The following is a 26,225-nucleotide window of genomic DNA, read 5'->3' on the forward strand; positions in this document are numbered from 1 at the left end:
GATCAAGATCCGGTTGAAATCTTGCTTGTCAGCGATGAGCGAAGGAAGAGAAGACGAAAGACGCGTTGAACTCCTACAGATCGATCAACCCTTCGTTCAGGGAAGAAAAGCTGAAGTTCTTCTCTCCTACGTTTCACGCTCCATAATCCGACGATCCGTCGAGGTGCCAGCCTCTCCCAAAAATAACGACAAACGTGTTTATAGGGCGAGAACACCACCAACCGGCGAAACCGCCATCTTTGAAAGTCAGAAAGGAAGGCCCTCCCTTTTTCTTCTTACCCCCAACCTCCATTCGCGCCCCTCAACACTCTCAGAACAAAGCCTCGCCCTCTCCCTCTCTACATCAGCTTCCTCATTTGTCGATCAGCATGACCGTGGTTCCCTCGATACCGTACTCGCGTAGCATCAAGTTCGACTTTCCTCTCCTTCCTCCTCCTCCAGACGTCGAAGGCTTCCCTACCCTCGAGGAGATCCAGAGTTACGAAGTCATGTTTACGTGGGATGATCTGAAGGATATCATTAGAACGAGGTGAGTGAGAAGACCCACAGAATTCTGGGGGTGAGAACGAGGAAGAGGAAGGAAGGAGAACTGTGAGCTCGATCCAAAGCTGGTGGGCTGACTGGTTCTCTTCCTTCCCTTTGCCCTCCTTTGCCTCTGTAGCACTCTCGGCCGACTTCGACGACCTCCTGGTCTTCAGAAGAGATACGACGCTTGGACTGCCGACGTCAAAGAGAGATACGGAGAGGGTTCGACAGGTGAGCTCTCCTCCTTCGACGGAGGAATGCGAAGCTCACCGTCGCCTCTCCTCCTTCTCTTCCCGTCCCTGCCTTTGAAGAACGATACATTCTAGCCAAGAGGATTAGATTCGCTAGTCCTACACCTCTAGTTAACGACCATGACCAGGAATACTTCAGTAGAACTACAGAGCCAGGACTGTACTGCCTTGCAGCCAACGGTGAGATTCTCTCTCTCTCTGCCCTTCTCGCCCGACCCTGAGCTGATTACGTTATTGTACCTGTTCAGATTGGCCCTACTCTACTCCTCGAGATGTGTGTCACGTCCTCATCGTTCGTGCTCTCGTCCCTCTTTCTTTCTTCTCGTTGTTGCCGTCTTCTCGACGCGTCTGACTTCTGCTCGTTTCGCAGTGGTCTCAACTTCCCTTTATCCCACCTTCTCAACTCACGCCCAAGATCGAGCAAGATGGAGTATCTGGATTCACCGGGATGGAAGGAGAAGACGAGGGAGGTCAACCAGGAGACGTCGCGTTTGAGTTGAGACACTTTGTTTCGGATCGTTGGAAGGTGGTAGAGTGGGAGACTGCATGGGTGAGTGGAGACACGATCCTCTTTGCCTAAAAATCCTCCTCTCTTACTGATCGTACCTCCTATCACTCGACAGTTCCTTAACCCACCTAGACTTCAAAGCGTGAAGGCGAGTTCTCGATTCTCTCTCTCCCCCTTCTTCGCTATTCACCATCTCTGACTCAACTCTCTTTGCCTCCTTGCTACCAACAGCTTCTACCTCACTTTCACGTCTTCGCGAGGAGGAAGCCTACGAAGTCGTAGCTCTGCTCGACCTCACCACCTTCCTTCAAATCACGACGCGTCCCGCGACTCATCTGCGATCAGGTCCACATCCGTTCCTCTACACCAAGGCCTTCGATCAATTGCCCACCCTCTTCATTACATAGAACCGTACCATTAGACTCTCACAGACCCGTAGACTTGCTGCTGTAGAACAAGACGGAGCTTTTTCCGAGACGACGTTCCGAAGAGGAGATCCAGCGATAAGGAGCAAGAGGGAGCAGATGCTCCGCCAGCATCTCAACTCTCATGGCCGCCTCTTCTACTTCCTCCGAGACAAACACCTGCAAGGACGGAGATCGTCGCCTTTCCCAAGTTGAAAGGAGGGGAAGGAAGGGAAAGTCGGCTAGACCCCTTTTTTTCCGCCAACCCCTTCGTCGCTGCCTTCCCTCCCTCCCAAGTTTCCTTTTTCACTTCCAAACCACCACAACCTCCCAGGACCTCAAACGGCTTTGCAATCTCTCCCCTTCACCTTCTTCATCGTCATCTTCTCTACGAGCTTCAATCAGCAGCATCTCCCTCGCTTAAATCTCCGGCTTGCCTCGATCTTCCCTCCTCTCCCTCCTTCAGCATGGCAGCTTCGATAAGCTTGAACGCGGACGACTTGGGCTGCTGGATGAGGAGTTGCAGAGGAGATATACCCCCTCCCTTGGTTGTGAGTCCTTCACATTCGTTTTAGAACTCAGAAGGAAGGAGAATCAGTAACGAGGAGAGAGGAAGGAGGGGAGGAGGGAACGGGTCGAGCTCAAGCTCAGCCTCCCCATCTGCCTCTTCTCTCTCTCGCACCTCAAGGAGGCGTCAAGAGACCGGCTTTTTGACCAGCCGACATGGAGCTGGTCTTTTGTTATAAGCTCCGCCAGCTTTCTCCAGCGATAGGTCAGAAAGAGTTCTCAGGACGGCTTCAAAAGAGTTGAAGAGCGAGCTCAGCCCTCCTGAATCCTCCCTTCGCTGACTCCTCCGTTTTTTTGGCTTGCCTGTCCCTTATCACGTTTGATCTACCCAGGGCGCTTCTCTCACTTTCTACGAACCCGATAAGGCTACTAGCGGGTCTTCCTCGTCGCCTAAAGTCTTCCTGTTTGGAGGACGACGTGAGTCTCAGTCCCTTCGTCGCCTCGTCGTCTTCCCTCTTCCCCACCCTCCCTTTCTCTCTTCTTTCTGACATCTTCTTCGCTGATTTTGATTTTGATCCCTAGTGGTCGATGAGAGGAAGATGATGAATCACCTCTACGTGCTGGATACAAAGAGTTTCGTTTGGACGTTGATCGTAGGAAATGGAGAGGGAGAGGAGGGGACGTCGCCTTCGCCTCGTTACTTTCACTCGATTGAAGTCTGGAGGGACAACCTGGTGCTCTTCGGTGAGATGAAACCTCTTCGTTGTGCCCTGTACGAGCTCTAGCCAACCCGTTCCCTCTTTTTTCTCTATCAGGTGGCATGGGGTACTCAACCTTCGTCGACCCTTCGCCAACTCCAACCCTCGTCGGTCTCTCTGACCTCTTCTTCTTCCACATCCCCTCCTCGACTTGGCGACTCCCCAACCCCTCTCCTACCTCCTCCTCCGCCTTCGTTCCCGTCCAGAGATACGCTCATATCTCAGCAGTCACCGCCAATCGTCTCCTCATCGTTGGAGGACAGGACGTCAAAGCAGACTATCTCCAAAACATCGGAGTCTTTGATCTACAGAAGGAGGAGTGGATCGCTAGTCAAGGGATGGGTGGTGGGAGAGTGGAAGAGAGAGGGATGTACAGGAGTGCGTGCTGTGCTGGAGAGAAGGGTAGAACTGCTGAGGAGAAGGAGGGAGACGTGAAGCAGGAGATCATGCTTTACTCGAATTACAACGTGAGTCCTCGTTGTTTCTTTACCTTTTGACTGGTCGGTCGATCTTATCTTCTCCTTCTCTGACTCAGCCTTCGGATCTATTCGTAAATCCTACAGTTCACCGACGTTCGACGGGTCCTCGAGGTTCTTCATCCAGACGGTCCTGCTCCCTCTGAATCCTTCACTCTCACCGACCGATCCGAGGAAATGAGAGGACACGGGATCAAGGGAAGTGGTCCTCAAGGGTTGAGGTTTCCTAGTGGGGCGAGGCTTGGGAACTGGTTGCTCTTCGGAGGGATCTATCTCGCCAGCTCCGTACGTCGTGTCTTTCAGTTCTCGCCGTGTCTTTCTTTGAACTGACGCGTCGCTCCCCTCCTTTCCTCGTGCTCGGGTCGTTTCAGGTTCAAGAGTACTGCCTCTGGGCGCTGGACCTCAAGAACCTCGAGTGGCAACCCGTCGAGATCGGAGGAGCAAGTTGCTTGAAGACCGGGTCGTGGAATCGAGGTTCGTTCGCGTCGTGGCTCTTCTCTCCTTCGATCCAACTCTCTGTAGCTGACTGGGGTTTTCATCTCCTTCCCACAGGTATCCTTGACCCCATTTCAAGCTCGTACCTCATCTTCGGATCGAAGAGGACGAACATGCTAGAGGACTGTGAGTTTCGTCCGCGCCGAGGGATTGAAGGGAGAAGACTCGAGACTGACGGCCGCATCGTTTTGCTTCCTCGCAGACAACAAACGAGCTACCAACTACTCTCACATCGTTTCGGTCGACCTCGAGGCCTTCGGAATCTACCGTCAGCCCTCTACTTCAGGTCTCGATCAGAGGGCCAAGATCAGCTTCAGCGAGTTCGAGGACGAGGCGACGACAGATTTCGGTTCGTCTTTCCGCGCTCTCCGTTTCCTTTTCCTCATCCCGATTGCTGACCTCTTTTGATCAAATCTCTTAAAGAACTGATCTGCGAGGATGGTCGCCGACTACGTTGCTCTCGACGAGTTCTGGAGGAGCGCTGGCCTTGGTTCGCCGCCGAGAGGAGAAAGTACAACGCCCTCGCCTCGTCTCCCGAGTCGAGCTCGTTCCCAGCTCCTCCTCGGTCCAGCTCTTCGACTCAGTCTCTTCCTCGAGCACGAGTCAGGAACTCCCAGATCCATCTCCAAGGTTAGTATCGGTTCCGCCTTCTTCACTCCTCACAATCGCGTCCTGATCTCCCTCTCCCTCCCCTCTCCCTTTCCTCTCCAGAACCCTATCCAGTCGCTCTCGCTCTCCTCCAATATTTCTACACCTACGCTCTCGACACTCCCGTTCAAAACGCTCCTCCCGTTCTCAGCTCCCTCCTCGTCATGTCGCAGCAATACGACCTTCCTCATCTTCAGCAACTCGTCCTTCATCGAATGCACATCGCTCTTGGACCCGACACCGCAGAAGGAATCGCCGAGGTCGCTAGCATCTGCCAGTGCGAGTCCCTCTGCGTGAGAGCTTGGAGGATGCTCGGGAGTGGAAAGGTCGCTGGAGCGACTGGAGCGTTGGCGGCTGTGAGGATGTCGAGGGGAGGGAGCGGGAGCGGGGTTGGAGGAGGCGGAAGCGGGAGGAACGATTCTGGCTTTGAAAGCAGCAACGGGATGGGAGCGAGAGGTAGCAGTGGAAGAGCTTTGGGTAGTGGAGGCACGAGGATGACCTCCGGTGAGCAGCTCGCAGTCTTTTAGTTTTTGATCTGGATTCGCTCTTTTGATCGTTCTTAAGAAATGCCCGAACTGATCCTTGTTCGTCTCGATCCCTTCTCCAGGCCAACCGATGTCCGTCTACGGAGCGAATCAAGGTCCTCTCTCAAGATCAGGATCTCAGCACGTCTCTCTCACCCGTCGAGGAAGCGAACCTCCGGCGTCCTTCCTGCGACGAGGCTCGACCCCTCCTCCCCCCTCTCCCACCGACTCGTCCACTTCCTCCTCCCTCGGATCCCACTCTCGACAACGCACGATCAGCGCAGGATCTTCCATCGACTCTCGATCTCCTTCCATCTCTCCAGCTCAAGCAACGCTCGGCAACCCAGGTCCAGGGTTTCTCAAAGGACGCGATCGAGCCTCCTCCTTTGGTCGAGCCGCTCTCGTTCCCTCTCCCCTCTCGATGTCCAGCACTCCAGAAGCCACCGAAATGGGTCGAGCACCCTCCCTTCCTCGTCGAACGAGCAACAGCACCACCGAAACGTCAGCGGACATGGCTCGCAGCCCGGATCGATACACGTCGGACTCATCGCACTCTCTCGGACCCTCCACCCCCAACGAACAGGAATCCTTCCCTTTCGCCAACCCTCAGGAGAAGACCATCCCCTCGTCTCTCGAAACCATCGACGGAAACTACAGCCAGGCGTCCTTCCTCTCTCGAACCACGACAACCTCGACGGACTCGTCGTCCGTACTCGCAACAGCAGGAACCGAGGGATTAGACTGGCCAACTCGTTCCCAGCGGGAGTCTCTCGCCTTTCTCATCAGTGGAGAGACTAGTCCCGGATCGTATCGCAGTCCGACGAGCGAGAGCGGGAGCAATACGACCTCTTCGACCTTGGAACCCGTTCGACGAGGATCGTTCGCCATCTCGAAGGTGTTCTCGAGGAGGAAACGGTCCGATCGAGAGGACACGGGTGCAGGTGCTCCAGCTTTCGTGATAGCGTCGTCGAGGATAGGAGGCGGAGCTTCTGGATCGGGGTCGAGAGGAGCGGGCGCGGGAGGAGGAGACGTTTCGAACACGTCGAAGGCGTTTGGATGGAAGAATCAACTCAAGGACGTCCCTTCTTCCCCTCCCACCTCATCCCTACCTCCCAGGCCATCTACTACGTCGTCGGCCGGAGGAGCTCAACACGACAATGGACTCTTTGACGCTCCTTCGTGGGATCGCCCGGACTTCAAACGACGAGGGTCTTCGGATCCTCCCTCCATCCACACCGTTTCTCCTCCCACCATTCGAACTCGTCCCTCATCAGCCGACTCCCAGGACACCCTCTCCTTTCCTCCTACCCCTTTCGGAATGACTCCCCGATCCACCACCTCCTCGTTGTCGTCCTCCCCGTACAAAACGACTCAAAACTATCCCTCCGCCTCGCCGTTTCACCTCCTCCCCAGTCGACCAGCTCCCTCCTCCTACCCAAACCGTCCTTCTCTCGCCAACAAAGCCTCGATGAACACCCTCACCACCGCATCCTCCGTCCTCGGCTCCATCGAATCCTCCGGTTCCTCCTCTCGACACTCTTCGTCGACCTCGTCCTCAGGATCGATAGGGAAGAAGCCGCCTCCGACCGTTTACATGTACGGTCGAGGAGGAGCGGGTAGAGCAGCTGCACCTAAGCCGGAGAAGACCAAAGCTGAAAAGATCGCCGAGAAGGAGGAAAAGCGGGCGAAGAAGGAGGAGAAGAAGAGAGCCGAGATCTTTGCGAAGAACTCGAACAACCCGAATCGATATCCACCCGGGATGGTCTTGGTGGGAAGCACTGGAGGATCGGCGTTGCCGGAAAAGAGGGGGGGAGGGGCTGGGATGGTTTAGAGACGATAAGGAAGGAAGGAGGAGGCGTTGTCTTTTCGTCGCGTCGTGTTTCTCGTTCTCCTTTGCTAGTCTACCTTTCTTCTTTTTACTTGTACTGTGGCTCGATTTCCTCTCCCGCTTCAAAGTTGTATCCCTCCTCTGGCGCGTCTCTCTATCTCGCTTTTTCTCGCTTACTCGTTGTATCTGCCAGCTTTCCGCATCTTGCTCTTCTTTCCTTTCTTCCTTCCTTCGTAACGGTCTGACTCGCTATCGTGAACGAACGACCTCTCGATCCAGTTTTGTTTCTCTTCGCTCTTCTCAGAAAGATGGCTTGCCGCGAGCTCGACAACACAGGCACAGGTATCGAGTAAAAGGCGCAACGGTAGAACAAGGAGAGCAGGACGCGTCCGTTCACGATCACTCCTCATCAGGCAGCACACTGTTTCGAAAAAGGGAACAGGGTTAGCGCTGCTTCTAGTGCGAACAAAGGATAGTAACTGAAACTCACCTCCTCTCGCTCCTCTGTGTCGCAGGATAATAAGTCGACCATTCGAACGCGTCTCCGACGAATCTTCCGGGGTTGAAGACGTGGCAGCCTTCGTAGGTGAGCTCGTAGCGTTCGTACTTGTCGGCGAGAATGAGCTGTGAATTGAAAAGAGGGGAGGAAGAGGACGTAAGCGAGGTTATCGAAGAGTCGAGGAGAGGAGCAAAAGAGGACATGAAGACGCACAGCGGTAGGCATAGGATAAAGTCTCAGCGTGTGGTCGTAGTCCCAGAGCGTTGGACGGACGGAGAGAGGTAAAGGGGAGAGATGGCACTGATCCAGGACGGTTTGCACGAGCTGAGAAGGAAACGAACCGAGCTCGATGCGTCAGTCTCTCCCCCCCCCTCGCCCGTTTTTTGATCCACGATGTAAGGAGTCAACTCACGAATCGCTTCATCTCAGTCCCATCCACAACTCCCTCCTTCACTCCCATCAAGTTCCTCAGCATCCTTCCCATCAGATCCTCCCGACACACCACGATCTCTTGATCGAAGTACTTCAGCCTCGCTGGATTGCTCACGAATCTAGCGTTGGGGATTCGTTGCTGGAGTTTTTGGACGAAGGAGTTGGGGATGGCTGGACGAGGGAGGGTAGAGGAGGACCAAGGGTCGTGAGGACCGGGAAGGAAGACGAAGTTGGAGGCGGCGAGGAGGGAGGGAAAGGAGGCGAGGAGATTGGAGAGGTGGTTGAAGTTTTCTATGGATAATGCAATTAAGTTGCAGGGAGGTAAGGGAAGACGCAAGAGAGTCAGTAACTGAAGAAATGGACGAGGAAGAGAGAAAGAGAGACGGCGACGCGCCGGGCGTCGGAGGGAAAGAAAGAAGCAAAACGAACCGGTGTACTTGGCCAAGCCAGCAGCTCCTCCGACCGTACAAGGCACACTCGAGAAGTCTCCGCAGAAGATGAAGGCCAGCGGAGGGATGACAGCGTCGGCGTAGACCTCGAGCATCCGACGAAGGTTGACGAGCGTTTTTGGATGGTCGAGCCAGAGATCCGAGATGAAGACGAAGGAGACTTGCTCGTGGGCTTTAACGATTCGATCATACTTCTCCTGCATCGACGAAGGATGTCAAAGAGGATCCATAGTCAGCGGGCGAGAAACGAAGGGCTCAAAGAGGGACGGGACGAGAGCAGAAAGAAAAAGGGAGACTGAACGGACCTCGTCCTTCAGCGAAGTGGCTCCCACCCCTAAGAAGTCAACATGACCGTATATCGACCTGGAAAGAACGGATACCCGATCAGTGGGAGGTGAAGCAGCGTCGAAAAAGAAAAGACGAGAGGCCCCAAACTCACCTCGCAACAGCCCTCTTCTCACTCGGAGGATGTCCCATCTCGATGACCTTCATGATTTCCTCATCAGTGTACTCTCCTTCCACCAGAACCAAGCATCCTTCGGTGAACATTCCCGTTCCGAACGACTGATAAGAGAAAGAGCAACGAGGACGCGCGTCAATCTCAGTCGAGTTTGAACGGTCTGTCCACTTCTTTCCCCATCAAATGGTCGCGAGAGTCGAGAAGAGAGAAAGAGGGACTCACTGTCTCCTCCATATCGAGCGTAACAATCCCATCTCCGTCCTCCAAACACAGATCTCCCTCTGCTGTCCGACCGAGCATTCCGAAGAGCAAGAAACGTTGATTCGGACGACCGAGAAGGTTCTTGATCGAGGTGAGCTGTAGAAAAGGGAGACGCATCAGCCATCCACGTCTGAGAGAATTGTAGCCGAGAAGGTGGAGTCGGGCGGTATCGAGTCGTAAAGAAGAAGACGCGGCGAGAGGGAGCGATCAAACGAACCTTCATGTACTCCTCCCGATCTTTCCCTCCCAGCACTGGTGGTGTAAAATGTTCTGAACGAAGAATCACCTGTTAACACCAATAATGTCAGCTTCGGGTCTGCCACAGTCATCCGAAGGAAGGGAAAAGAAGGAGAAACTAGAGCTCACCTGTCGAACCAAATCGCACCTCTCTCTCAAGAACGCTGCTCGTCCTCCAGGAGCTGCTGCTATCTTCGGTCCGTTGGCTTGTCTGTCGTCAAGATGTTTAACAGGGTTAGCAAAGAGAGTCAGCCTATGATTCCAGGGCGTGCGAAGGGGAGGAAGGGTCGAGAAGCTAGAGGGGGAAGCTCACATCGACCAAACACCTCTTATGCTGTCGAACCTCAGCCCTGGCATCTGAAACGAGTCGATGATGTGGAAGTGGTTCCCTACGATGACCTTATCGGGAGCCTCCGCCAATCTATATCCATCGAAAGCCAAGGATGAGTCAGAAACAAGGCAGAAGAGAGAGGAGGAAGGGAGGGGAACGAACGGTTCGTTTTGATCTGTCGTCGTGTCGGCCTACAGAAACACAACATGTTAGCTTAGATCGAAGAGAGAGAGGAAGAGGGAGAAATGAACGTGCCTGCAAAGCTTGATACGCTCTCTCTATCCCCACCAAGGTCACCAGCGGCGCAGGATCTGAAGCGAAGGCAGAGGTCAGCTCGTTCGCTCCTTCCTTTCCCCCCCTTCTTTTCGCTCGGCAGACCTCCTTCCAACGTTCTAGGACGAGATATGAAAGCAAGTAAGACTTACCATCTCCCTTCATGTACTCCCTAGCCAAGAAATCACACGATTTAGCCCATTCCGACGGATCAATCTCGTGCTGTTTCCCACCACCGCCAAAAGGTCAGCTTCGCTCCTTCCTTCCTTCCTTCCTTCGCTTCGCTCCTGCCTCTCCTGGAGCCCCTAGACGAAGAGACCGACCTCTATAAGAATCCTCTCGACGAAGGCGAAGACTTGAGTTGGTAGAGTGAGCGAGTGTTTGAGCGTGAAGATCTAGAGGAGCAAAGGCAAACGAAGAGGGACGAGGTCAGCTTCGATTCCTCCCTTTCCTTCTCTTCGTCTTCGAAGAGCTCACCTTGAAGATGGTATTCTTCATTTCGACAAGTCTAGAAAGAGAGGACTGGGGCTGTCTAACAGCTTGAGGTGAAGTTGGTCGAGTAGAAGGGAAGGAGGGGCGTTGGAGGTCGAGGGAAAGGTGAGCTCGACCTTTCGAGGAGACGCGACGCGAAGGAGATCTCATTTGAAAGGGACTTGTTGTTTTTCTTTTGCTTCGTTCATGATGGGACTCGAAGCGTGAGAAAGAGACATGCCAAAAAGAGAAAATTGTGAGACCGTGAAAAAGAGAGTACAACAAAGTTCCAAGCGAGAGAAAAAGAGAGTAATGAGAAAGAGATGACGATCCAGAGCCGACTCCTCCCTCCCGCCGAACCTCCTGAGAACCGGTGAAAGAGAAAATCAAGTGAACTGGTACATGACTAATCGAGCCCAAAAGATATCGGTAGAGAAAGAGATGAGGGGAACGAAGCAAGAAACGGTCAGCGCTCTCGTTTTCCGAACGACGCGTTGAAAGAGAGACTCACCTCTCTTCACCAACCCTCCCAGATCCTCCTGCCCCCATCTCGACCGATCGCAAAGAATCGCCATCGCCAGTCCAGCCAAGACTCCCTCCCCGAGAGGGACGTGCCGAGGAATCCAAGCTCGTTTCCGAAGCATCGAGTGCAAGACGGAAAGTCCTCGAGGGAGGACGTAGAGAGCGAGTTCGGATCGACGACGCTGTGGAAACGAGAGAAAAAAGAGGAAGAAAGAGGAAATGATGACGGTCAGTTCAATTGAGCGGGTAGGTAGGAGGCCTGACGGGAAGAAGACGAAATATAAGAGACGAACCTTCTCCTCGAGGAAAAGCGAAAAAGTGGTCATGAAACCGGCAAACCACATGTACTGAGGAGCGACGAGGAGCTCTCTCAGTCGAGTTCGGTTCTTGAGGAGAGGGTAGATCTTGTGTTGAAGGCAAACGATGGCTGGAGAAGAGGGAAGCAGAGTCAGCGACGGCGCCAGAAAGCCTCAAGAACGAGTTGTAGACTCACCATGGAAGATAACGACGAATCCACCCAAGAAGGAACCACTCCTCAGGGTTCCCTTTATCCCTCTCCATAGAAGCTTAGTGAGCTCCTTCCAGTTGATCCCTCCCGCCCGCATGGTTCGTCTCCGGCCTTCCAACGCTGGTGGAGTCTTCTCGCCGTCGAGATCGTCGCTGATGGGAGAGGGTGGGTCGGAAGAGGAGGGTTGAGAGAAGAGTAGTCGTCGTTTAAAGATGAGTTGAGGGATGAAGTGGAGGGCTCCGTAGACGGGGAGCATCTGCGAGAGAAGGGGAACGCGTCGGAAAGGAAGAGGGTCAGGGTTGCGGATCGAGGGCCGGGGGGAAGAAGGCAGACGAACGTGTTTAAACACGAGGAAGAATCGGGCTACAAGGTTCATCGTACAACTGTCGTGATCGGGGTGAAGAGCGGAGCTGCGACAGGAAAAGCAGATGGAGGGGAAGAGGTCAGACCTTCCGTTCGACGTCGACCAGAAGCTCCTCGAGAGTCAGACATCGATAAAGCTGGAAACATACCAAGGCACCATGGGACCTCCTTTCCATACGAGATCGAACCCTCCAAGTGTCTCGAGAATCGATTCAAGGCTGGATCGATTCGATTCGGTAACTCCTCGTTTGTACGAAAGCAGGTTTTGCACCTCATCGTGAGGCATCTTCCCTCCGTTCAGAAGAGACCGTTGGATGGCTACTGCCGACGAGGGACCTTGGAAGGCTCCAGAGATGAAGTGGTTGAAAGAGGGAGGGTTGCGCGACGGTGCGCTCAGCCAGGAGTGCATGAGTTGGCCTGAGCAGAGGCTGCGACGCGACGGAAAGCAACGAAGAGGGGATCAGCGAGAAGCCTCTGGAGAGATAGGAATGGATCTGGCTCACCCGAAAAGCAGAATGTCGCCCCCAGGAACATGGAAACCGAGTCGTCGCGTCGTTCCGTTCCAGAATCCCTCCAAACCTCGAACGACGAGCTGCTCGACGACTCCCCTCCTCTCCCCTCCCTTCCCACTGATCCAGTAAATCGATCCAGCTCCAGCAACGAAACCAGCCATAGCGGCATGCCACTTCCTCTCCCCATCCGTCTCGTCAAAGTCGGCGGAAGGCATTCCAAACGGAGCCTCCTTCGAGAGGACGTCGAGTCCTTCCTCGAGCGCTTCGAGGAAAGACGAGGTTTCGGCGGTGCTGGCTCGAAGAAGGTTGAGAGAGTGCGAGATTCGTCTCTTGAGATATCCCGGGGTAGGAGAGAGTCGGAGGATGTGGAAAGTGACGGTGTGAAGGTACGAGAAAGTTGAAAAGAGGAGGGAGAATCGCAGAGGGACGGAGGAAAAGAGAGCTTGGACGAGATGCCGAATGTTGAAGGATCTGGAAGACAGACGGGCACATGGTAAAAGAGTCACAAAGGTACGAAAAGAGCTGGAGCCAGAACGAAGAGGGGCTGGAAGGGGAGAGACGCGACGCACCTCGACGAAACACTCCTGAAAAGAAACAAGAACAGATTGAAGCCAGCACGGATTCCGTAGGCAGATATGAACGATCCTATGATACGCAGTGAGGAAAAAAAGTGAGAGGAAAAGAGTCAGTTGCCGATATGAAGTGAAAACGCTCGATCTTCTTGATGGACTCACTGGAAGCCTTCCTCATAGCTAAGACAAACACGCGTTCCAGGTCTCCAGGACGTTTAGGCCCTTCTCCAGCCGGTCTCCAGAGAGCTCCCTTAACGTCCCTGAGAAGCTCCTTCGCCTCTCTACGTCGCCTCTCCAGCAATTCCATCCGGCGTTCGTCCTCTTCCCTCGAAGCGAGTGCGATGGCGGAGAGTTCGGACGAGATGAGCGGAGGAGAGGATGGCGGCGAGGAATCTGTCGAGTCTGTTCCAGTGGTGAAGAGGGCTGCTCGAGTGGTGGTGGTGGTTGTTGAGGTAGGAGTTGTGCGAGTCGACGAGGAGCTGGTGAGGACGAGGAGGGTGTTGAGGGAAGCGAGGGAGAGCGTCCGTCGAAGTTGAGCAGCAGCTCTAGAAGCAACGCAAGAGGAGAAAGAATAGTCAGCGTGAGCGATCTGAGTACCCGGCTAGCGATATAAGCAGACAGATCTGGAGGAATCTGTTGGTCTCTCGAACCCTCCAATGAAGTCCAAAGAGACCGAGAAGGAGCTCAAACTCCTCCCGACCAAGCCCGACTCTCCTTCCCCAACAGAACGATTTCCCTACATTCTCGCTCTTCCAGAGCGTGGCTGAAGGTGAAAGGACCAGGCTTAGACTTACTCTGAGATGTTGGGAGTCCCAGGATCCGACTTCAGTCCTCCATCAGCCGTGAGCTCACGCAGAGGCTCGCCCTCCTCCTCGACTTCCTTCCCTTCGTCGTCCAAAGTGGTGAATCCAAGGTTGCCAAACCTCACTCTCGAAGGAACTCTTCTCGGACCAGGTCGAGGAGTAGATGGCGGTGACATCGAAGCTGATTCTTGTCGAACCTGTAGGGCAAGAGGGTGGAAGTTGGTGTGTTCACTTTGTCGTGAGCTCGAAACGCCCTTCCCAACTTCCCCCAACGATTCGGCTCGTCGGTTGTCGCTGTCCGGACGCGTCACCAAACAATTTTTCTCCGAGTCGACGTTTCTTGCAGTAGACAATCCAGCCTGCGAATGGGGCCTAGCCCCTGAATTGTAAGAAAGGGAAGTCGAAGGAGAGATGCGAAAAAGTCGAAGGTTGAACGCGTCGTGAGGGAATCGAGGAAGCGAGAAAAAAAGAGGGAGCCTCACAGAATGGCCCATCGTTCTCTCCATGGCAGCGGGAGCATATCAGTTTGACTGGAGAACCTTGTGAAGTCCACCGATCCTCGTTGAGAGGTAGCCTTGCTTTCGCGACGCGTTCAAGGTTTGTTTGTTATTGTCAGTCCGTTTCTGTGCTTCTTTCTCGATCTCACCATCCTAACAAGTTTTTTCGTGCTCGAAGTTGATCTTCTGCGAAAATCTGAGCCTCGAAGATCGAGGAAAGCGAGCTTTCACGAGGCGTAACCAATTGAGCTCTCGAAGCCAGACTCTCCTCCCCTCCCTCCCTTCCTCTCTTGCTGCTCCTAACGCCAACAAGCGATGCCACCCTCTCTCGGAACTCTAGACCTCACCCCTTCTTAACTTATCATTTACCAAAAGGAACGTAGCAAACTCAAACAACGAGATCATCGAACCTCTCCCCGACGCGTCGTCAACGAACGGTCGATTTGTACTGAGGCGACAATGTTTGTCTCCGTCTCTACATAGTGCAGTGCGGCTTAGCGTACCGACTTCCTACCGTACCGATTTGAATTCTTCAGCTGGCAGTAATCTACAGAGAAAGACACTGCACGTCGTCGTCAGGGCTGACATCGTCTTCTCGAGGCCTCTTCTCCCTTGCTGCTGCATAATTTTTGTTTTAAAAAGTACAGACGACCAGACATTGCACTGGTTCTGTCTCATAGAAAAATCTGCCCTACCCTTGAAGGCAGGAACGACTATCCGGTCTAAATAAGGACCCTCCTTTCTCGAAAGCCCTCGACGAGATCGCTCACCCTCAAACCACGACGTCGCCATCTCCCTCTCCCCTACGTTTTCTTGCCACAACAGCCCTTTTCATACACTCTTTCCAACAGAGGACCTAAGATGTCTACAGATCTCGTCTCTGCAGCCGAAGGACTGAGTCTCAACTCGACAGCTTCGCCGGCCACTCGTGAGTCCTTGATCTTCCTTCCTTTTCCCTTCCCTTGTCGGCACGAGGCTCGCGGGGATAGCAGAGTGTCGGTCAAGCAGGCTACCAGTCTCGCTTGATGCATTACTCAGGCTGAGAGCACAGTGGGAAGAACTTATAGGAGGAAAAGAGGAGGAAGAAACGGTCGTTCGACCTCGTCACTCTTCCCTTCCCCCTCCTCCTCTTGTCTCTCCTCCCCTTCCTCCTCTTCTTCTCGTCTCGCTCTCTTCCCTATCTTTATCCGTATTTTTCCCCTCCCATGCTGAATCTCTCACTTTTGATTTTGTCTCCCAGCCTCTCCTCCTACGGCTTCCACCTCCACTCCTCCTTCAGCACCACCCTCCTTGGCCCCAAGGGCCACCGCTCCTCCTTCCTCTCTCCCTACAGAAGGAGCTCTCGCAGGATCCAACGCCACGGCTAGAGCTCCAATGGGAATGGGAGCTCGTCGAGCTGGAATGGGAATGAACCTCAACGGAGCAGGAGCAGCTCTGAGAGGTCCTGTTCTCGGAGGAGGGGGAGGAGGAGGAGGTGCGCCCATGCCTCCTGGTCTCGCTGCTAAGATGAACGCTGTGAGTTTTCAATCTGCTACTTCTTATATCTAGATACGTCCTTCTTGGGGCTTTGAGTCTTACTCAGCCACGTCGAGATCAAGCTCGTACAGCTACAGGCCTCTTCTGTTCGCTGACCCATCTCTTCGCTACCTCGCTTCCTTCCTCCTTCCTCTTCCTTCCTCCTTCGCAGCGAGCAGCTGGATCCCCATCACTTCGAGGACCCATGAACTCCAACGGTCCCGTTCCACCATCACTCCAAGGTCGTACTGGAGCAGGATCAGCACCACCTATGACTCTGGGAGGACTAGGAGCTCGTCGAGCTCAAGCTGGAGGAGCTGGACCTCCTTCTCTCTCTCGACCTGGAGGACCGATGGGAGGAGCTCTTCCCAGTGGAGCTGGTCTCCCTGGAATGGGATCGAGGAGGATGCCTCCTGGAGGAGGGATGAAGCTCAGTTCAATCGGAGGAATGGGTCCTCCTGGTGCTGGTGCTGGAGGAAGGGGAGACGCCTTCTCGAACTTCAACCGAATAGTGTGAGTCTTTCAGATCTCTTGAAAGGCCTCGCTGCTATCCCTTGATCTGCTCCGAGTGGCTGATCGTCTCACATCCTCTTTTACCTCCCTCTCTGCGCCTCTTCAGCGATCCCTCCGGTCGTCTGAACTTCTCGTCCAAGGCCGTCCTTCACGCCGACGGAGTCGACTTCTCCTCAGGCCAGTCCTACAAAATCAACATGTCAGAGCTCGAATTGTCAGAGGAGCTCGGAAAGGGAGCGTTTGGAACCGTCCAGAGAGTCTTCCACAAGCCTACAAAGGTGGTGATGGCGATGAAGGTGCGTCTTGGGCTCTCGTCCCTCTTCTCTTTCTCGACCTTCCTCTTTCGTCTCGGTCATTGTTTTTTTGTGCCGTCTTGCTGTCGAGCTGACTCTCATTTCTCCTCCTCTATTTTTATTTCTCTTGCTCTTCCTCAGGAAATTCGTCTCAAGGTCGACGACGCGAGCTTCAACGGAATCCTCATGGAACTCGACATCCTGCATCGAGCAGTCGCCCCCGAGATCGTCGAGTTCTACGGAGCCTTCTTCATCGAGTCCTGTGTCTACTACTGCATGGAGTTTATGGACGCTGGATCACTCGATAGGGTTTACGAGGGAGGAATCACCGACGAGAAGATCCTCGCCAGGATCACGGCCAGCATGGTTCGGGGTCTGCGTTTCTTGAAGGACGAGCTGCAGATCATGCATCGAGGTGAGTCCTGCTCTTCTCCGTTCAACCTACTGGGAGATCGTGGAGCGTGTGAGCTGTTCGAATCTAGAACTTGAGCTGACTTGCTTCCTTCCTTTCCCTTTTCCTCAGATGTCAAGCCTACGAACGTTCTCGTCAACACGAAGGGTCAGGTCAAGCTTTGCGACTTTGGAGTATCAGGACAGCTCGAGAAGTCGATAGCCAAGACGAACATCGGTTGCGAGACCTACATGGCTGTTCGTGGATCTCCTTCCCGTTCCTCACCCTCGTTTCGTTCTCGTTCGCTGACTTCTTTCTCCTCTTTCGTTCTTCCTTTCTCACCAGCCTGAACGATTCTCCGGAGAGTACGCCAACGACCTCGGAACCTACTCGGTCGCAGCAGATGTCTGGTCGCTCGGTCTCACCATCATCGAAATCGCCATCGGAAAGTACCCTTACCCTCCCGAGGTCTTCGCCTCGCCCATCGCTCAGCTCCAAGCCATCGTCCACGACGCACCACCAACCCTGCCGGAAACGTTCAGTCCCGAAGCTCGGGATTTCGTCGCTCAATGGTCAGTTCTCTTCGTCTTTTCGGCTTCTTCCTCACGCGTCTTGAATGAAACCTGACCGAGATTCTTTGTTCCTTTCGCAGTCTCAAAAAGTCTCCGATGGCTCGACCTACCTACTCCGACCTTCTCAAACACCCTTTCCTCGTCGCCGATGCCGGAAGGGACGTCGACATGGTCAAATGGGTCGCCGACGCACTGTCGAGGCGTGCGGCGAAGGGAGTTCCTCTCGCACCTCTCGTTCCCGGTACCAACTAGGCCACCTCTCTTTTCTTAGCTCCTTTCCTAGACTCATTCATTTCCTTCCTTTGAGCATTCTTTCTGTATCTTCTCCTTTGGGTCTGCAGGGGTTTCATCGCGCGCCTGGCGCTCGTCTTTTTATTTTTCCCTTCCCTTCGTTCGCATCGGTACCTCATCAATCCTCACCTTCTCATCGTAATTTGACGACCTTCATGTCCCACCTCGCCTGGTTCCATTTCTCTCTTTTCGTTTGTTCGAGTGCTCATGCCTACACAAGTCTTCGCATGCTCTTGACGACCCCATCTCCCTTTTCGTAGCTACGTTTTTTGAGCTCTCGGATCTCCCGGAAGCTCGAGCCTAGAAACCCGCTCCTTATAGCCTCTTCGAGAGCTACCCTTGCGAATCTCGCTATCAGGAAGCGTCGAAAACTTGCAACGACGCACGAGCTGACCTCTGATCCATCCCCTTCCCTCTCTTCAAAGCTGGGCAAATCGGTCAGTTCAAGCTCCCCAGGCTATATTGTGATTCAAGCTGCACCTTTTTGAGCTCCCTCCCCTTCTCTACAGCTCACGAACGGTCTCTTTCTGCCGTCGAAGGACGCGTCGCGTCGAGAAATTTCCTGCTGGGAGCCAAAGCTCCCTCTCATCCTCAAAGCACGAGCTATTTTTGCCACAAAAATCTTTCTTATATGTCTTTCGCCGTTTCAACTGCTCTCTATACGTCTTTTTTCGGGATCCTCGGCTTGTTTTGAGGGGAGGAGAGGCGGGGGAACAGGACCGTAGGGACGAGCGAGCAGGTTTTTCAGCGGCCTCTTCAACTTGATCTGAGGCTGATCTTGACCTCTGTCGTTTCTTCCCACTAGATACTCATCCAGAAGGCCTTCAAGAGCCGAAGAAGTCGAACAAGCTCGTCGCTCAGCCCAAAAAGTCGAGCTCGGAACAGTCCTCTTCTTCGAGCCGTCTCGTGGAGATTCGGCAGATCCAGGTGAGCTCAGAAGCTATTTTCCGGCGAGCAGGTTGGTCCTCTTCTGGGGTTCGGGGGAAACTCGCCTTGTGAGGGCAGTCTTCGTTCGTCCTTGGTGGTCTTGTCGATCGCGACGGCGAGCTCGACGATCCTCCTTTTCTCTCTCTTTCTTTCCAGAGGGAGGGCTGGTAGATGTCTGGCAGGTCTAGCAGTTCGTCTCGGCACTCGATCTACTGCCCTGTTTAACCGTAAACTTTTAGGCGTTCTCTTGGGGTAAACGGGCCCTCAGCTTCGGTTTGAAGACTGCCTGACCGTCCAGTCCTCGATTTTGAAGAGAGACTTTTAATCTTCCTTCGCTCCCTTCCCTCCTACCCTCCAACCACTTCCTCCCTAACCTAAAGAAGCCATGTCCGACTTCACTGCCTACGCCCTTTCCCAAGTCCTCCGACGACAGGAGATTGCTGCTGAAGGAGCTGAACCTGTCGAGGAGGACGCTTGCGGTATCGTTGATATCGACAGGCTCGGATTCCGAGTGAGTTTATCCTCCTTCTCTAGCAGCTTTTCTCGGAGTAATCCCTCTCTCCTCTTGCTGATCTTTGCTCGTCTCTTCCTCCCCAGGTTGGAGGTCAGTCGTTTCGCTCTCCGTCGCATCCCTCCTCGCTCTCTCAGTCTGCTCACTGACTCCTGCCTCTTTTCTTCCCTTCTTCGGCAGCCCTCTTCATCATTCTCGCGACCTCCCTCATCGGTACCCTCTTCCCCGTCGTTGCGAAGCGAGTTCCTGTCCTTCGTCGACACGTTCCTGGAGTCGTTTTCGAGTTTGCGAAGGTGAGCTTCGCGTCGTCTTCTCCTCCTCTCCTCTTGCTCGAATCGCCCTCGCTGACCTCGACTCTCGACCTTCTTCCTCAGTTCTTTGGATCTGGTATCATCCTTGCCACCGGATTCATCCACTTGCTCGAGCCTGCGACTGATGCTTTGGGAGAGGGAAAGTGAGTCCTCGTCTTTGATTTCTCGAAACGGACGACGTTTGGAAGTTGAAGCTTTTTGCTGATCTCTCCGCCCCTTCTCTCCTCTCTTTTTCAGCACCATCGAAGCCGGAGGATGTATCTCTGATGGCTGGGCGGAGTACCCTTACGCCGTGAGTTTAACTTTCTCTTTCTTTCTCGACTGCCCCATCTCGACCGCGACTGATGCTCCCTCGTTCTTTCCTCCCACCCCCTTCAGTTCGGAATCTGCCTCACCTCGATCTTCGTCACTTTCGTCATGTTCGTCTTCTTCTTTTCTTTCTAATATCAAGTCCGATGCTGACTCTACCTCATCTTCTTTCTTTCGTTCCATAGCGAAATGGTCGCGTTCCGACTCGGAAACAAGCACCTCAAGAAGCTGGGCATCTCCATGGACCCTCACAGCGGACACGGCGACGCCGAGAACTCTGGACACGTTCACGGGCACGCCGGGGACGGAGCCGACGCGCTCACGAAGGACAACGTCTCGGACGAGAAGGACGCGAAGTACGCCGACAGCCTGGACGGCTTCAGGGACTCTTCTGAGCAGCTTCCCGCCGGAGCTCAGCTGATGGGAGTCGCAATGCTTGAATTCGGAGTGATCTTCCACTCTCTGATCATCGGTTTGACCCTCGCTCTCACCGGGGCCGATGAGGTGAGCTTCGTTTCCGATTTTCCGTCCCTCGACGCGTCTCGTTCGACCCAAGTTCCTGCTCTTCGCCAACGCTGACTCTCTCCTCCGTTCGCTCCTTTCTCTTCTTTCTCCAGTTCAACATCCTTTTCATCGTCATCATCTTCCATCAGATGTTCGAGGGACTCGGTCTTGGATCTCGACTCGCTTTCCTTCAGCTTCCTTCCGCGTGGAACTGGATCCCCTTCTTCGGAGCCGTCCTCTACTCGATCATGACTCCGGTCGGAATGGCCATCGGTCTCGGAGCTAGGTCTTCCATCAGCATGAGCTCTGGAAACGCGTCGGTCGCTGCTGGTGAGTCGATCTTCTCGTCTTTCCTCGATGGCTCCCTCGACATCTTCGCTGACCTTGCCCCTTCGTTCCTTTTCTCCAGGTGTTCTCGATGCCATCTCTGCTGGTGTCCTCATCTTCACCGCTCTCGTTGAGCTCATTGCTCACGAGTTCTTGTTGTACGTCCCAGCTTCGAATCGATCTCGACGCGTCGTTCCCTCGTCCCCCGCGCTGACCTCCGCTTCTTTCGTCTCAAACAGCAACAAGACCTACCACGAGTGCAGCTGGGCCAAGCTCTCTTTCGCCCTCGTTTCCTTCCTCGCCGGAGCCGTCATCAGTACGTCTCTTCCCTCGCCTCGAATCTCTGCTTCTTGGTCCGCGTTCGAACGCTTGCTGACCCTCCCTCTTCTCCTCCCTCCTCCTCCACCAGTGGCTTTGCTCGGAAAGTGGGCGTAAATCTCGAGACCCTTCGGCTTCTTCGTTGCTTTCTCTCTTTCTTTCTCTCATCTCGGCTCCGTCCACATGTTTCCTTACTTTCCCCAGCCCCATCCTTTCCAACCTCCCCTCTTTTTCTCAGGTTCTCCTTCGATACGTGTATCCCTTTTTTTCGCTTCTCAAAACATAGACTAGATCCCTTCAATCTTAATTTCACTACTACTTTCTCTCTAATACCTCCTCGTCTTCTGCCGAGCGAAAGCTCGCCTCGCCTCGCTCGCTGCTGATTCTTGACGCGTCGTCTCTCGCTCTCGTCGTCCCGTCCGCGTGAAGCTCAAAGTCGAGATAGAGAGAAGAAACGAAACGAAAGGAGACCTTATGGTATTAGTCTAAGCTAGAGGGCAGATCCAGATGAGAAAACGGAGAGCGAAGAGACGGGAAGAAAAAAGCTCGAAACGAGCAACGAAAGATGAAAACGAAGGATCGAAAAACGAAGAACGAAGCGAAAACCGAACGACCCCTCGACCAAGTCCATAGAAAGAGAGATATAACCAACTAAGTACGAAGAGACTCTATACCAGCTTCGAGCGAAAAACCGGCTTCCCTTCCCCCGGCTCAGTACCCAGTCCTCCTCAACTCCCCCAAATCCCACGAACTCCCCTCCCCTCTGAGAGTCTGCGGCAGATTCACACCGAGCAGATCGTCTCCTCCGTGGAAGCCGGAACCCATCCCTCCTCCGGAAGGAATCGTCAAGCTGTAGATCGATCCGGAGGGGGAGGAAGGGCGTGGAGGAGCGAGGGTTGCCGTCGAGGCGGAGTGAGAGAGGAGGTGGGTTTCGGAGGCGAGGGCCACGAGTTGGGAGTGGATTTCTTTGAGCTTCTTGTGAGCCTGTGGGAGGGGCAAAAGGGTAAGAGACAAAAAAAAAAGCGGTCAGCTCAGCTGTGTAGGAGGAACGATTCGGGAGAGGGAGAGGGAGAGTGAAGAGACGCGTCGTCGGACGAAAGACGTCTCTCACGACGAGTCCCTCCATCCTCCCCCACCACCCGACCATCTCGAATCGCCACAAAAGAAAATACAGGAAAACTCACAGCAGCTTCTTTCTCCAACTTCACAGCCACCTCGTTCCCAAACTTTCTCGCATCCGCCTCCTTCTGCTTCCACTCCTCGACCTGAGGTCTCCACTCCTTCGCCACGTCCTCAGCCACCTTCCTCAGAGGTTCTCCCAGATTCGATTCGTATCCTTGGTTGATCTGGAAAGTAGAGCAGAGCCAAGTTCAGTCATCGAGGGGACGAAAGGACAACGAGAGAGAGAGAGGGTCTCACCATGTTCGCCAGAGCGAGTTGACTCTCGAGCGTCCTGATGTGAGCGTCCTTTGCTGATTCTGGAGCGTCGGTTCCGATGGTAGGTCTGTTTCGGAGAGCTTCCTCCAGTCGATCGATCGTGACGGCCTGCTCGTCGACCTTCATCTTGGTCGTGAAGAGTTCTCGACGGAGCTCGATGCCCGTCGACTCGAAATCGACCTTGGTCGGGCTGACAGGTCGGACGGGACCGTCTTCGTCTTCCTCCTCCTCGACGGTTTGACTCGTCAAGATCAAGCTCGAGAGGTCTCGGATTCGATCTCGGTACTGTGGGGGAGGGAAGGAAAACGAGACGCTTCAGTTCAAGGACTCGAAAAAGGGACGGGATGAGGAGAACAAACCTGCGAGATGTTCTGCTCCTGTGAATTCCATAGACACAGAGGCAAGAAGCGTGGCCATCAGTATCTCGTTCGAAAACAAGCGAAGAAAGCCGGTACGAGAGAGACCAAAAAGAAAAGCCCCCAAACGAACCTCCCTCCTTGACAACCTCCTCGACGAATCCTTCGGCACCTCCTTCTCCTGCAGCTGCTGCTTGAGCTGAGCGATCTCCACCTGGTACTGCTGGATCAGAGCATGAGGATCCTCGATGACCTCCTTCTTGGTCGCCGTGAGTCGAACCAACTTGAGGCCGGTGGCAAAGTTGAGCGTCGAGTTGGTTTCGGACAGGCTGAGAAACGACGAGACGAACAAGGAAAGGAAGGGGAAGGCGAGAGTCAGTGGGTGGGTGGGTGAGAAAAGAGGGAAAACAAAAAAAACGGGAGTGGAGGAAAGGGGGAAAGGAGCTGGGGGGAACTGACGCCTGAGCTGAAGGGTTGAGAGTGCAGATGACGGAGACTTTCGAGTCTCCCGAGAGGGAGGGTTGGAGCATTCGAGTGAGCTTGGAGTTTCGGTAGGCCTGCGGTCGAAGGGAACGGAAGAACGAGTGAATTTCTTGAGGAGAGGAAAACATGTATGTAGGGGAGGAAGTATACGTACGACGTGAGCACTGAAAAAGCAACGAAGGACCGGAAAACAAAGAAAGAAAGAAAGAAAGAAAGAAGAGGACGCCGACGAAGTCAGCCCTCCCGCTCTTCCCATCCCATCCCCTCTCTCTCTCTCCCTCTCCCTCTCCCTCACGAAAGCAAGAATCCAAAACTCACTGCTCCTTCTTCGACTCGTTCTTCGCAATCGTCGCAATCACCTGCTTCAACGCCAACAGAGACGTGTTGATGTACTTCCCCTCCGCCGACCTCGCCTTATCCGACGTCGCCTTCTCCGATCCAGCCAGATCGATCAAGCTCAACGTGCTCGTCCTCGTTGCCTTCCCAGCGTTCGATTTCGATTTGGCTGAAGGAGTTCTTCCGAGAGGTCGGTCGTCGGAGACCCAGGCTCCTCCGTCCCCTCCTCCGAGAGGTTTCTCTCGGGATTCGATGACCAGTCTGGAGCGGAGCGGAATGGTTGTCAACGATGTGGCCAAAGAAGGTAAAGAAGAAGGGGGGGGGAAGGAAGCGCTGACCTGAACACCGAATGAGATCTCGAAGAGCGTTCGTTCCAATCCGTGACCGCCGTCCTCCGACTAGCTTCTCCCCTCGCTAGGATCTCTCGAACCTGAGCTGGGTTGGTGACGACTTCTTCTCGAACAGGATGGAGGGTGATGTCGTTCGAAGAGGAACCTCGGATCTCGACGGAGGCGGTGGCGGGGTTGAGGAGATCCTCTGCGAAGCGAAGGCAGAGAGAGAGACGCGTTTGGTGTTCAGTTTGGGAGAGAGGAGAGGGAACGGAAGAGGGGAATGCGTTGTGCTCACTGATAACCTCGTTGTAGATCTCTAGGTAGGAAGCCCGAAGGAGGAACTCCCTCTTGTTGTTCTTCTTGATGAAGGAGAAGACGTCCTGTGAATCGAAACCCGAATCAAAAACGAGATCAGGATCGAACCTCCTCCCTCCCACAGTCTCGGACGAAGGACACCCACCTCGATGGCTCTCGGAATGACACCAGGCTCCGACTTGCTTCCCGTGAGGGTGAAGGTCTTTCCAGATCTGCGACGAAATAGGAAACGAAACGAAACGACGAAGTTCAGTCAACGAGCTTCGTTGGGCAAAGAAAGAGAGAGAGAGAGAGAGAAAACACTCACGCAGTCTGACCATAAGCGAAGACGACGGCGTTGAATCCCTCCATAGCAGATCTGTTCCATCGACGACAAAGTCAGCGAAGAATAGAAGCGAAGGGAAGAGACGCGCCGACGACTTCCCCAAACTCACCGAACATGATCCCTCGCGGCCGTCTCGTAGATCTCCTTGTTGTCTGATCCGCTCACGACGTGGTCTAGAAGAAAAGTCAAACAGCAACCCAGTCAGCTCTCTCTCTCCCTTCCTCACCCATCCCAACCCGTCCGTTTCGTTCAAAAGCTCACCAAAGACCCACTCCTCCTTCGCGCCCCTCTTCTGAAACTCATCCATGATCTTGAGCGAGTTGGTCGTCGTGTCCCAAGCCGCTTGATCGTTCACCGACAACGGGTTCAGAGGTCGGACCCTTTGTGAAAAACGAAAACGAAAACGAAAACCGAAAAAGCGATCAGTCAACAAACAAAACTCGCTCGGACTTCCCTCCTCTCCTCCCCTTTAGTAAACTGACCTAATCGAAACCTTGACGTTCTCCTTCTCCCCCTTGGACCTCACCTCCCCCGCCCAGAACTCATCCTCGTCGTCGTCGTCCTCTTCTTCTTGCTCGACCAAGTTCCAATCCTGCGCATCCTCCTCCTCCTCCTCGTCCTCGCTGCTCCTGATGATCCTGTTGACGCTGACCTTCCTCGGCTGATGCTGAGGATGAGCGAACGCCCTCGCTGGGGTAACGATATGAGCTTGAGAGGTTCCTCCCAAGAAGGTTTTCTTCTTGGGACGAGTGCTGTCTGTGAGTTTGGCTTTGAACTTGGGGAAGAAACCTGTTGGAGAGTCGGCTGAAGAGGGAGGAGGAGGAGGAGGGCGAGCAGCGGTGGATTGGAGGGTGAGAGGTTTCAGTTTCGACGAAGGCGTGGGAGCTCGTAAGCCTGAGGTTGAGTACGAGCTGGCTGAGGGAGCTGTAGGAGTCGAGTGGGTTTGGGATCTGTTGAGGTTGAGGTTGAAGGACGAAGGAGGAGGAGGAGGAGCTGAGGCTGCGAGAGGAAGGATCAGAGGGAGAGTAGTGGATGGTTTCCAACTCGTTTCGTTTCCCTCCTCGTCCTTCTTCCTTTGAACGACTCTTCTTATGGAGGATCCTCCGTTCAGTTCCGAGAGGACTTCGTAGTTGGTGTTGTTGGTGTTGTTGTCGATATCGAACGAAGAGGACGAGAGTTGTTGACTTTGAGGACGAACTCCTCTCGTTTCCTTCGCCATCGGGAACTTTCCTGAAGCGAGAGGCACGAATCCACCACCGGGAGGGGTCCGACGAGGAGTCGAAGGAGTGGGAGGACGAGAAGAGTCGGCCGTAGAGGTCGTGTGGAAGGAGGAGGTTGAAGAAGAGGAGGAGGAGGAGGAGGCGGATGGATGGGAGGGAAGAAGGGAGGAAGAGGTTGAAGGAGTCGTTCGAGTGCTGATCCCCATCGAACCGAGAGAAAAAGAAAGAGTCGAGGTCGAGAGTGTGTATAGGAAGGAGGAGAGGGTTTGAGGGTGGGTTGAGTGAAAAAGAAAGGGAGCGGGGGAGGGAAGGGAAGGGGAGAGAAGGGAAGGAGTAGAGTGTTGTTCAGCTCTCGAAAGCAAGGGTCCGTGAGGGAAATCACTCACGCCGTTTGAATCCGCAACGGAGATCTAGGAGCAAAGCTCGAGTCCAGACAGGTGATGGTTATTTCCTCTTCTTGTTCTGGAGGTTCAGACACGACAGGCTGGCGAAACCAAGAGAGCATCAAGCTTGCATTGGCCGTTG

At 54.1% G+C, this 26,225-nt stretch overlaps 6 protein-coding genes across 6 annotated transcripts; 3 read left to right on the forward strand and 3 right to left on the reverse strand.

Annotated features, from left to right (window-relative positions):
• Positions 1-368: 368 nt before the first annotated feature.
• On the forward strand, positions 369-6,418 carry BDY24DRAFT_367788 (uncharacterized protein; the record flags this gene model as incomplete). Its single annotated transcript, XM_076637991.1, has 18 exons — positions 369-529; positions 662-756; positions 837-956; positions 1,025-1,068; positions 1,147-1,326; positions 1,516-1,562; positions 2,155-2,239; positions 2,588-2,672; positions 2,778-2,939; positions 3,011-3,420; positions 3,517-3,714; positions 3,801-3,903; positions 3,982-4,050; positions 4,127-4,273; positions 4,348-4,554; positions 4,636-5,076; positions 5,180-6,333; positions 6,371-6,418. The coding sequence occupies 18 exons, from the start codon at positions 369-371 to the stop codon at positions 6,416-6,418; spliced, it is 3,756 nt and encodes a 1,251-aa protein (XP_076501129.1).
• A 905-nt stretch (positions 6,419-7,323) lies between these two features.
• On the reverse strand, positions 7,324-10,364 carry DPB2 (DNA polymerase epsilon noncatalytic subunit; the record flags this gene model as incomplete). The annotated part of the gene is made up of 16 exons (XM_076642883.1): positions 7,324-7,345; positions 7,415-7,548; positions 7,637-7,747; positions 7,836-8,146; positions 8,285-8,501; positions 8,610-8,667; positions 8,744-8,868; positions 8,987-9,121; positions 9,243-9,311; positions 9,392-9,473; positions 9,576-9,683; positions 9,756-9,784; positions 9,891-9,904; positions 10,019-10,088; positions 10,190-10,261; positions 10,344-10,364. 16 exons carry the CDS (start codon positions 10,362-10,364, stop codon positions 7,324-7,326), a joined length of 1,578 nt encoding a protein of 525 aa, XP_076501130.1.
• Positions 10,365-10,514: 150 nt separating this feature from the next.
• Positions 10,515-13,598, reverse strand: BDY24DRAFT_4964 (uncharacterized protein). Its single transcript, XM_076644951.1, has 9 exons — positions 12,977-13,598; positions 12,812-12,887; positions 12,234-12,713; positions 11,880-12,158; positions 11,705-11,777; positions 11,353-11,623; positions 11,153-11,286; positions 10,849-11,041; positions 10,515-10,743 (listed from the first exon to the last, which is right to left on the reverse strand). The coding sequence occupies exons 1-9, from the start codon at positions 13,119-13,121 to the stop codon at positions 10,724-10,726; spliced, it is 1,671 nt and encodes a 556-aa protein (XP_076501131.1). The 5' UTR covers positions 13,122-13,598; the 3' UTR covers positions 10,515-10,723.
• Positions 13,599-15,900: 2,302 nt separating this feature from the next.
• On the forward strand, positions 15,901-17,650 carry BDY24DRAFT_335197 (MAP kinase; the record flags this gene model as incomplete). Its single annotated transcript, XM_076637185.1, has 6 exons — positions 15,901-16,142; positions 16,249-16,438; positions 16,577-16,850; positions 16,959-17,083; positions 17,172-17,398; positions 17,479-17,650. The coding sequence occupies 6 exons, from the start codon at positions 15,901-15,903 to the stop codon at positions 17,648-17,650; spliced, it is 1,230 nt and encodes a 409-aa protein (XP_076501132.1).
• A 1,050-nt stretch (positions 17,651-18,700) lies between these two features.
• Positions 18,701-21,269, forward strand: BDY24DRAFT_5023 (Zinc/iron permease). Its single transcript, XM_076644954.1, has 11 exons — positions 18,701-19,127; positions 19,214-19,220; positions 19,308-19,420; positions 19,502-19,581; positions 19,676-19,730; positions 19,817-19,857; positions 19,933-20,251; positions 20,365-20,581; positions 20,661-20,736; positions 20,818-20,894; positions 20,988-21,269. Exons 1-11 carry the CDS (start codon positions 19,002-19,004, stop codon positions 21,011-21,013), a joined length of 1,137 nt encoding a protein of 378 aa, XP_076501133.1. The 5' UTR covers positions 18,701-19,001; the 3' UTR covers positions 21,014-21,269.
• Positions 21,270-21,607: 338 nt separating this feature from the next.
• On the reverse strand, positions 21,608-25,906 carry BDY24DRAFT_411091 (P-loop containing nucleoside triphosphate hydrolase protein; the record flags this gene model as incomplete). Its single annotated transcript, XM_076642884.1, has 15 exons — positions 21,608-21,880; positions 22,081-22,242; positions 22,316-22,618; positions 22,693-22,710; positions 22,823-23,018; positions 23,149-23,246; positions 23,327-23,336; positions 23,491-23,769; positions 23,847-24,045; positions 24,136-24,220; positions 24,301-24,367; positions 24,463-24,513; positions 24,590-24,653; positions 24,742-24,860; positions 24,963-25,906. 15 exons carry the CDS (start codon positions 25,904-25,906, stop codon positions 21,608-21,610), a joined length of 2,868 nt encoding a protein of 955 aa, XP_076501134.1.
• Between the last annotated feature and the right edge of the window lie 319 nt (positions 25,907-26,225).

Source organism: Mrakia frigida (assembly GCF_051309035.1).
Source record: "Mrakia frigida strain ATCC 22029 unplaced genomic scaffold BDY24scaffold_1, whole genome shotgun sequence".
NCBI classification, from domain to species: Eukaryota; Fungi; Basidiomycota; class Tremellomycetes; order Cystofilobasidiales; family Mrakiaceae; genus Mrakia; species Mrakia frigida.

Bases quoted from the DNA above. Each gene is read 5' to 3' on its own strand.
- BDY24DRAFT_5023 (XM_076644954.1), top strand. From the start codon at position 19,002: ATGTCCGACTTCACTGCCTACGCCCTTTCCCAAGTCCTCCGACGACAG. The intron at 19,582-19,675 runs GTGAGTCCTCGT...TCTCTTTTTCAG, and splicing joins GATGCTTTGGGAGAGGGAAA to CACCATCGAAGCCGGAGGAT. The intron at 20,252-20,364 runs GTGAGCTTCGTT...TTCTTTCTCCAG, and splicing joins CTCTCACCGGGGCCGATGAG to TTCAACATCCTTTTCATCGT.
- BDY24DRAFT_4964 (XM_076644951.1), bottom strand. From the start codon at position 13,121: ATGGAATTGCTGGAGAGGCGACGTAGAGAGGCGAAGGAGCTTCTCAGG. The intron at 11,287-11,352 runs GTGAGTCTACAA...CCTCTTCTCCAG, and splicing joins ATTCGTCGTTATCTTCCATG to CCATCGTTTGCCTTCAACAC. The intron at 11,042-11,152 runs GTTCGTCTCTTA...TCGTTTCCACAG, and splicing joins CGCTTTTCCTCGAGGAGAAG to CGTCGTCGATCCGAACTCGC.